Below are 10317 nucleotides of genomic sequence, written 5' to 3'. Positions count from 1 at the left end.
CCGCCTCAGGTCCAATCAGAGAAGACCCTTGTGATGACCCTTGTGCCGGGAATCCAGACGGCCTCAGATCCAATGAGTCAAGTGGCCAATGGAAGAAAGAAAGAATCGCGGCAAGCCGGCAAGAGGGGTAAAATATACACATCCATTCAATGAATTTGGATTTGTCGCCACAGCACAGCAACACTGGACAAAAATGTGGCCTTGTTCAGTACAGTCTGGAGCAAAACTGATAGTTAATGAAGAAACGGAACCATCTATCCTGTTGACCAACCTATGAGCTATAGTTGAGTTGCAACTTCGCAAGAGAATAGACTGACTATATATGTACATGGTATGTACGAAACACTAAAACAAATGTCAGATTGCCTATGTAAGCTCCCGTCAGTAACTCCCTCAATGACATGATTAAATCAGGCATATACACAGATTGCAGAAGCTCCGCGCACTAGCCTGACTTTCTTCTGCCAATGCTAGGAAAACCAGCGGATGAGTAACTCTGGTGAAGCCCCACCTCACCAGCAGCACCAGGTCACCACTTTATCTACCTTGCAGTTCCATCCATCAGAGACAGCCAACCACAGTTTATTGCATTTTCATCAACAAATTTTACTGGTTAAGGAGGGAAACAATCCAACGCTAGTTTATACAAGAAGCTGCTGGCCTGCTACAACACAGGACTCAGCTACCTTCATCTTTTCAACCATGTATTCCTTTATATCCCTACAAGGATTACAGAGCACTTGCGGGTGAGCTAATGGGTGAAAGCAGGGTCTATATAGCAAATGTAGGTGAGCTTCATGAGAGAGGAGCTGAATAATTCAGATGAGCCATGGTTTTACCTGCATCTGGGAACCATACAGTCTGTTTCATCGCAACCTTTTGAGTGGTGGAGCAGAAGTTTCCACATTTTAACACACTTGTTGCAACCTGCCTGATTGCGGGCACGGATCTCACATCGTACACCGTGGAAGAACAGTTTCTTCAAGGTTAAACAAACTTGAAGAGTGCAGCTACGAGGATCGAAGCATCTCGATGCATGCACAAGGCATTCAATGTAGTCCTGTTTTGGAAACGAGCACAAGATTCATAAGAACACATTAGTATCATTTACGAATCAGAAAGCCAAGAGCAACTATGGAATGAGACATCAATGTCAGCACAAGCAATCATCAACAGAAATAATGGTTTAGTCTAAGTAATAAGGGTGGAATCCACCTGAGATCTGCCACCTATGCCCAAAATCATCTTGCAAAAAGTAACACCAAAAGAAAAGAATGCCAGAAGAGCTTGCAAAGATTTAAACTTTGTTGACTAGGGAACACAACATAAGACATTCAGAAGTTCCAAGACGGTACCTGCATAGTATTCTTCTTGCCAGTGTCAATCTTTCTTAATTCATGAATATGCAAACTTTCACCATTTTGTTTGTAGCATGTATCACAAAACGTGCAGCCTAGGCACTCTAGGCACCGCCACACCAAGCATTGATCCACAGCATGGTGGCAAGCAGAACAAGTTGAATTATGTAGATAATAAAGAATCATCATTGTCGAATGCTTTGCCCGACGGAGGGTATCAAATTGGAATTGATTGTCTTGACAGTGCTTCAAGAAATCTATTCTGCTGTCAAAATATTTGCTTTCCATTGTTGGATCTCCATCCTCAGTCTCTGGAAGAGGTTCTACCTCTATCTGTTGGACAGTAGGCTATAGTAGTTAGTATATAAATTCCACCATGCATCTATTAAATAGAAGCATGTTGCTTCCTTTAATTGATTGATCAAATCAAGCACAGAAATGAAGTTTGTGTACATACTCTTTGAAATGCATGCTTCTGTTTCGTTGTCGCTGGATGCCTGTCCTTCTGTGCCGTATTCTGCTCCTCCGCATGACACCTACGAAAACCAAAACACATCAACAATCAATAATGCTGCCTTATTGATCGAGAGTCAACAAGTTACAACAATTGACAGCTAGTGCCCAACTTCTACCAGATGCTTACTTGTCACAAAGATGGAAATTTTTACAGCTAGTGCAAACCCAACTTCTACCAGATATAATAGGTTTGTGACAGTGCTTGCAAAACTGCTGCAGACAAAGCATCATGAAGTCTTCTTTCATGGAGCGCAACCTTTCACCAAGCTAGCAATAATGAAAAATAAGATGTTAGGTACCCATGAAATGCTGGAAGGCAAGAGAATCATAAGCAAAATAAAATAACCTTGTGCAGAAGTAAAATATCCTCAAGGTTTCCTTTTCTGTCATCACGTTTGGCAACACGTAAGAGCCTTCCTACTTGTGTCTCTTGCTTCTGTGAGGTTTTATCATCTTTCTTCTCAAGAAGCCTCTCCACTTCTCCAGGCCAGAAATCATTCTCACAGTATGGCAGGCATGCTGCGGATATATTGGCCTTGCATTCATTGGTAGGCTGAAGGAAAAAGTCAGAGAGCGTACTACGCTCCACGACAACACCCTCCTTGACAGCTTTCTTGATCAAGTTCTGATACCTGAAATTATCAATAAGATAGTCAAATGAAGGCCCATAAAATATATTTGGTTTAATTCATTGATATCATGTTAGGAAGACAAACCAGCTTCGAAGCTTGTCCGACTTGGGCATCTTTTGTACTGTTGGATGACAATATAAAACATAATCATCACGCTTTGTAGATGGGCAAGCCCATATGGAACAACTCACAAACCCTCGTTTCTTGCAGTAATCCAGATAACCGATCTACGATAAACATTAGAATGATCAGACTCTAGAAACTTAAGCTCATTGCAAGCAAGGACAAATCTATGTTCGGTGATTTGCAATTCACGTACCAAAATTTCATGATACACAAAGGTACGGAGAGCCTCCCCACTTGTAGATTTGATTTCAGGCCTGAAGTACTTGACAGAGTCGATATATGCAAGATAAACATGCCTTTGATTTGGTGATGGGCAATCTGAACCGTACTCTTGTACGTACATGGCGAACAGGCAAACATCCACACCTTCAATCTTTTGAAACAAGAGAATTGCCTGTACAAAAGACATAAATCAGTCAACATAGACACAATTACCTACTAAACAGCTCAAAACTGGATTTTATTGGTCAAGTAATAAACCATCCTGTACCTTTGATTTGTATGGAAATTCCCCAGGATACTTTTCTTGTTTAAAAAATTCATGAAAACGTGGTTGGACTTGCAGTATTCTGTCAGTTGAAGATACTACTCTAACTGTAAGACCTTCAACTCGTGGTACCTGAAAGCACAAAGGGCAAAAGTTAAATAAACCCTATGCACAACTGACATAAGTTTGTTATGAAATTCCCAGCGACCAAAGAAAATAAAATTGCAGCCAATATAGGTGGTCTGATTATTCTAAGCATGTGTTGTTCAATGTGAACAAGCATCAATGACTGCATCTTCTCCAAAATTCTAAACTTCCGAAGTTAGGAATGTATTATGACCTGGATAGCTACATCAAATGAGAAGTGTCAGATATTTACCTCTTCAGCAGCCTTTCCTAAGGCGCTTGCCCTCTGTTGCCTGTCCTGCTCAAGCCTTTCAGAAAGCCTTTGCTCAATATGATCACTTAATTTAGTTCTTTGTAACTCCCGTGCTCCAAGAACACTGGATGCCTCTAGTGCATGAATGTCTCCACTGTCCTTTTCCTTCAAAAAACATTTTGCACAAGTATATTCACCCTTCGCCCCTTCACATTTTCTGTTGAAAAGACCACAGATTTCATGCTGCCAAGCTTTGCACTTGTCGCACTGGACCCACTGAAATGATGCAAGTGAACAAAAGATGAGCAATTAAAATACACATTAGGACAACTCGAGAGAAAAAGAAACATACCCACTCAGCTTCAGCATCTGTTTCAGCATAATCGGATTTCTTAACATATTTAGCTCTGGAACTGCTTAGATGGTGGCATTTGCTACAAATAGAAGTTTTATCCTTTCCATTTTCAACTTCAGCATAATAGCAGCCTGTAGAATTTATTATTTTGGAACAGAGAGCACAAAATCGTGGAGGTGGTTCAAAAAGAAGCTTCTCCATCCCACACAAACTGCATTTATTCGGATCAGGCAAGACTTCATTGTTTTGGATTTCTTGATATGTCACCTTGCCCTGGAGAAAAAAAGCAAGGAAACCATAATCAGGGGCGTGAACTAAGTGAATAAATAAAATCCTGAATGATAGAAGCGATCCAATCAGAATGAAACAAAGCCTTAACAAATCACACAGAAGATTCTTGTTTTATCACGTTGCCAATCAATCAAGTTATATTATCATCACACGCAAGATAATACATAACTATTTATTAGCTTGGTAACAGTTGACACTACAGGATTGAACAAGAATCAAGTCTACTCACAGTTACAGAAAACACAGGAGATAGAAATAGTTATTCACTCACCAGACAAGTATGCTGATTTATTAGACTACTAATGTGATCTCTAAGCTCCTCAGCAGTTAACGTGTAAAGTATAGAAGCTCCTCTTTTTCTCCTCAAACTTAAATCGATCCCACTTGCTGTCTTATCCAATGCAGCCGTCATCTCAATGTCACCCTTTACACAGGGCAATTCTTCTGTAGCAATCTCCATGTTATGTACATCTTCACTACCCTGTTCTAGCATATTATCGGTGTCAGCATTAATGTCACCCAAGGAACTGCAAGGTAATTTTGTAGGTGATTCTGTGATTTCTTGTTGTACTGTTTGACCACATGCATGACTCTCATTCACAAGAGGCTTTTGCTCCTTTGGACTCTCTACTTGATTCACATCAACAAGATTGGGAACATCAGCCTTCAGGCGTTTTGCTGGACGCTTACCATAAGATTCATCTGAAACAGGTGAAGTTGGCTTTGATACTGTGCTAGTTGATGTCTGCTCAGATCTCTCAATTTGCTCTCTCTCAGGGTCAGAAGGATCACAACCTGTTATGAAGCAGCACTGGTACTGGGCATTGGGGGTGCTTAAACTTGAGTATTTCTCCCTGCACAAATCTTCACAGTCCGACATGCACCAATATTTTTCTTTCATTTGCACACATCTGTCAAGTTGAAATTGTCCCTTGGGATACATTTCATGTCTTTCAGTTGTGCTATCTGAGTGAATTGAGTGCTCTACTGGCTGGCTCCATGCACCATCTAGCTTTTTCTCGTATTCTCTGTACTGTTGCAATGATTGTCCCTCACTGGTGGAATCAGAACCAGCAGAAAGTTTTTGTCCACTGGCTTTAGAGATAGAGTCCATCGATGATCTTATCAATGGACTGGAACTTGTGGTTGGATCACACACGGCTGATAAAGGACTGGAACTCCCAGACATAAATGATATTGGACTCTCAACAGGATGAGCATCCCCTGGCAAAAATTTGATGATATCATTTATGATGTTATATGACCTAACCAAATATGGGAAGTACATAAGGTCATTTACAATCAAATCAAATATAGGGATGCAAATAGTTTACCTGGAAAATGGTTCTTGACATGGTCATTTGGCAATCCAGCACTAGCAATCCCACCAAGGCCAGAACTACAATTAGGAAGTGCTGAAACACATGGAGCAACTATGGTGCTCCTAAAGCTTTCGGGCCTTTCAGTAGCAAAATTAGCAGCTGACACATTGTGATTATATGCTACATATCCTGCAAAATTATAGCCAATAAATAATTATAGATTTAAAGGCATGTCTTGAGATACAAATACAATTCATCATCCGAACTTACTCTGAGAAGCGAACATAGAATGTGTATGCATGTCTCTTGCACGTGCAGGCAAATTAGTAAAAGCAGGGTCAAATCTATTATGATAGACACTAGAGTCTGTCATCTGCATCCCAGGCAGCTGATGTAAATTTGTGGGCGGTGAAGCTGCTGAAGATATCCAAGGATCTTTGTGGCTTCTATATGATACAGAACTGAGCAAATAATTCACACGGACTTCTAGAGTGCTGAGATCCATGTAATGTACCTGATATAGAAAAGGGCTAGGTGTTAGCGCGACATTATAAACTAGTAAGATGTTTTATTATGCAGTTACAACAAAAACTTCAACGGGCATATACAATTACACAGGCACAACAGTGATATGAAAGATGCAACTGAAGCAAAAAAGACAAAGGTACAAGAATAGATAATTTAAAAATCAGTTAGCATAAGTAAAACACTGTTTCATACGAGCATATAATTAATGGACAAGCATCAGAGTTAAGTTTTTAGTATGCCATATTATGTACTGTAGTTGCATTTGCAGCATTAAAGAACACTAACCTTTGGAGCACTTTTGAAAAGTAATTCGTCAATGTTTCTCGAGATTTTCAGAAGGTAATCTGGGCTGCACTTAGCAAATTGTTCCCTCATTTTCAGGCAACTTGCACTGGATGGATGAAAAGAAACATCAGAATATACTTACTGTTTGAAAAAGAGATATTACCAATATAAAAAGGAAAGGAATGGGAAAAATGAATCCACTATCTCTTTTCAAACCATTCTTTAGTATTCTTGGAGAAATTGTAAAATACTGAATTATGCGGGAAAAGATGTCCAAAATAGATAAAAATGAACCAAAGCATCTCTGTTTCAACCACCCACTAGACTCTAGTACATACTAATGGGAATTAACAAAAAAAAATGTTTATCTGTTGTACTCGAAATGAAGTAAAATCACAGAACAAGTCAAATCTGCAGCTAGATACAAATGCATACATGTCACATGACAAATACAGTGTAATAGCAATCTACTGAACTATAAGAGTAACCATACAGTGTCATCAAAATACAGTTAAAATGAAAAATTCAGCCCTGTAACAATTCAATATAAATGCATGACAGGTGAGTACATAGTGAAGACAACCTAGATTAACACTGTACAATACCCAGAACCTATTATCAGTTGCCACTATCAGATATTTGCATACAAAATTGCACTGAAAATTGACAGCTCAGAATGCTTATTTTGCAGCATTTTGCACCCACAAGAGAATGGATGATTCTGAAGTAACAAATTTCAATCATATGGCCAGCCTACTTCAGAAGTCAAGAAATGACCTCATAGCATCTACATACACAGAACCACAGAACAATGCATGCTCACAGAAAAATATGAACATAGATCTATTGCCAATCATGAAGGTAACATTCCGAGGATTAAATACACTAAATTAGCTGTGTGAATTCCTAGAATGCACCAGTATTGACATGATTGCTTGTTCACAAGCAAGCATCCATATTAACAGCGTCTAGTAATTTACAATTCAAAACTACTATGGATGCTGGTGGTTTCCAAACTTACATTTTCTGAATGATAATGCCACGAATCGGAGAGGTAGATTGATCCATGTTATCCGGCTGAAGCATTTCAAAATCGCCCGGTGACATCTGTTGCCGGATAGAAAAGCTGCTCGGCGCATAGGAGGGCATAACTTTCCCTTGCATGGTTTGAGTCATCATGCTGGTAGCATTCACCTGAAATGCAGAAATTCAACATGTCGTCAAGAGACGGACCAGCAGCTGCAAGCAACCACAATGTGAGGACAAGCGACAGCTCACTAAAGCAAAGCACAGCCGCAAACAAGTGATGCTAGATACCGAACGTAGAGTCATTGGTCCTGAAGCAAATCGCCTAAAACAGGTAAACAGTTTACACATTGGAGCATAAAGGCCGTGCTCTGAGCATAGACCCACGCTACAGCATCGCAAATTTTCGGAGTGGAATACGAAAGGCCACGCAGGGCGAGGGCATCAGGTGCCCATCGTGAACCCATGCCAGACGAGAAAGGAAAAAAAAAGAGACAGGAACCCAAGAAAACCCTAACCCTAGGGGAGCCGTACGGCGCCCGGACTCCTCCAGCGGGAGGTAGCAGATCGGATCGGGCCGAGCCTGGCGTTGTGGGGAGGGAGCGTTACCTAGCTCTCCCCTGCGGCGATACGGCCGCGGGGGGTGTCGTCCCAGGGGGCGGTGGGCAGCTCCCGGGCGCTCCGGCCTCGCCGGCGGCGGCGGCGTAGGTGGGCAGGGGCGGTCAGAGTCAACGGGCGGTCGGATGAGGAGAGAGAAAGCGGGGATAAGTCAAGGCCGCGGGGCCCACTCGGCGGGCCGAATTCGAGACCGCCGAGCTCTTCGTTTGTAGTGGGCTCGGGAGGTTTTCGGGGGGATCGCGTTTGCGTAGAGGGGCGAAGTGTTTTTTTTTCTCTTTAGGCGGTAGCCCGGGTGGAGGCAGAGGCGGAGCCGTGTAGCTGCAGGACACGGGACGGTGCGACGCACGGCTGTGATCGAGAGAGGTGGGGCACATCGGACGCTCGAGAGTCGAGATTTTCACCTTCCAGGCGAGCGAGGGTGATAACAACCGGCGTCGGTGGGCTTTCGGCTTTGATGGGCCGGATGGCTCGGGTAGTTACGCGGATGGGCTGACCGCCTGGATTTGTGGGCCTAGGAAGAGATTCAACTGCAAGGCAGCAGCGGTGAATCCTATACGCCCCCACACGCATTGAGTGATAAAAGTGGCTGCACTGGTGTTGCGGCGGGAGTATTCTATTAAAGCAAGGCTGAAACTGGGGATCGACGGTCGTGTGTGTGCAGTATGAGGATGACAACCCCGTGGTGGAGGAGTTCTGGTTTGCCGCTTAGGCTTGCAGCGGGTCGCGGCTTTTGCCGTGGCACAGCATTGGCGACGACGGCGCAGTTCTTGGTGGTTTACTTTCGGCTCCTCTCTCAGGTTGTGGTGGTGTAGCGTTATGTTGTGTGCGTTGTCTGCATGTGTTGTTTGTGTGGTAGTGAAGTTCGCTTCGGCGCGTGATGTACAATTGTTTCTTCTTCTTAAATGACAGAGCAGTGCTCCTGCTATCTTTTTTTTAAAAATAAGTTTTTTCTACCCATCTTCCACTTTTTAAGATTGGTGCGGCCGACAGGAGCTGCCGCACGATCTTATTTTTCCTCTTCTTCTACCCATCTTCCACTTTTTAAGATTTGTGTGGTCTACAGGAGCCGCCGCACGATCTTATTCATCCTCCTCTTGCTCACGCTGGCTGCTGCTCCATCTCGCGCCGCCGTGTTGGTATTTCTTAACGTTCACAGAATAATCTGCAAGCGCACAGAAGATACCGTTATAGCACTTCACCCGGAAGTATTCAGGATATCGTAATTTCCACAGGGGACGGATGTGTAACGATCTTCTAGCTAGTTTAACCCAGGAGAAGAAGAGGTAGGCGAGCTTCGGGTAGTGTAGTTTATCTAAGGTTAAAGATCAAGGCAAGGTAAACTTAGGCTCGTCACTTGTTTACTTCGGGCACCGGTCTGACCCAGGTATGTTAGGGACCTCCGGCTTGTGGTTCTACGCCGTACTCGGACAGGGGGGAGTGCACTAACCACGAAGCAGCTTCATAGCGGACCGACAAGTCTGTCACCACCTGCGGTCTACCCTGCAATACTGTGGAGCACGAGGCAAACAAAGGTAATCTAGGACCTAAGCACCACGCTTAAGCCTTCGACTACTTACTCTAGCGTTGCGCAGGGTTACCCGTCTTTATCAGGGGCCCTCTACTAGAGCAACCGCTACGAGAACGGACGATGATCCCGTAAACAAATGAACAACTTAAGAATATTGAACCAAGAACTTAACGAAAAGATGAACTTCGGATACTTACTCAAATGATTCGTACCCGCCGAGGTACAAGACGAAGAGAGGCCGACACGTCCGGCTCTTCTCCAATCCTTCTCCCGCACACTCCCTCTACTCTACTAATACAAGTGGAGACATACTACTACTTCTCCCCAAGTGGAGTGATGATGGAATGAGTGAATGACTTGAGAGGGTGTGTGGGGCTCCTTTTATAGCTCCAAAGGTCGGTTCCCGCCATCAACAAATATGGGAACATGGATAACCGCCTTCTGGAGGATAAGAACGAGCTTCCCGCCAAATCTCAGCCTGGTTCACTGCCATGTGGGGTCGGCCGAACCCTGTTGGCCGCCTCTGGCCACCGCCTTCTGCTGGGTCTCTGTTTGGTGGGTCCTGATGTCAGATAGGTCGGTGCCGGGGCTGGATTGGTCGGTTTGGTCTAGTTTGTGGGCCCTTTTTGTTGGTATGACGCAGTGTCGGATATTCTGTGCATTTGTGTTGTGTCTTTCGTCTGTTTTGGCTCTATTCCGGGTGTGGGTGCCTGCAATCCAAGAATCACCAAAACTCGTGGAAATGGTTAGTATTAAGCCCTATAACTACTTTTGGTGTTCGAAAGTTATGAAAAGATACAGGAGTTGACGACTTTATTTCTGACTTAAGGGCCATCAACAACACCCCCACACTTAGCCTTTGCTCG

General features: G+C 43.4%; 1 protein-coding gene across 1 annotated transcript; it reads right to left on the bottom strand.

Moving 5' to 3' along the window:
- Positions 1-123: 123 nt before the first annotated feature.
- On the bottom strand, positions 124-8167 carry LOC120669559 (probable histone acetyltransferase HAC-like 3). The gene is made up of 17 exons (XM_039949334.1): positions 7915-8167; positions 7301-7473; positions 6280-6385; positions 5737-5980; positions 5479-5655; positions 4416-5368; positions 3851-4126; positions 3499-3774; positions 3123-3251; positions 2826-3026; positions 2591-2733; positions 2221-2506; positions 2002-2141; positions 1816-1894; positions 1356-1691; positions 840-1060; positions 124-720 (listed from the first exon to the last, which is right to left on the bottom strand). The coding sequence occupies exons 2-17, from the start codon at positions 7456-7458 to the stop codon at positions 642-644; spliced, it is 3804 nt and encodes a 1267-aa protein (XP_039805268.1). The 5' UTR covers positions 7459-7473; positions 7915-8167; the 3' UTR covers positions 124-641.
- Between the last annotated feature and the right edge of the window lie 2150 nt (positions 8168-10317).

This window comes from Panicum virgatum, chromosome 4N (genome assembly GCF_016808335.1).
Source record: "Panicum virgatum strain AP13 chromosome 4N, P.virgatum_v5, whole genome shotgun sequence".
Classification (NCBI taxonomy): Eukaryota; Viridiplantae; Streptophyta; class Magnoliopsida; order Poales; family Poaceae; genus Panicum; species Panicum virgatum.
Note: the sequence above shows the minus strand (reverse complement) of the source record. Positions and strands in the feature narration are given on the sequence as shown.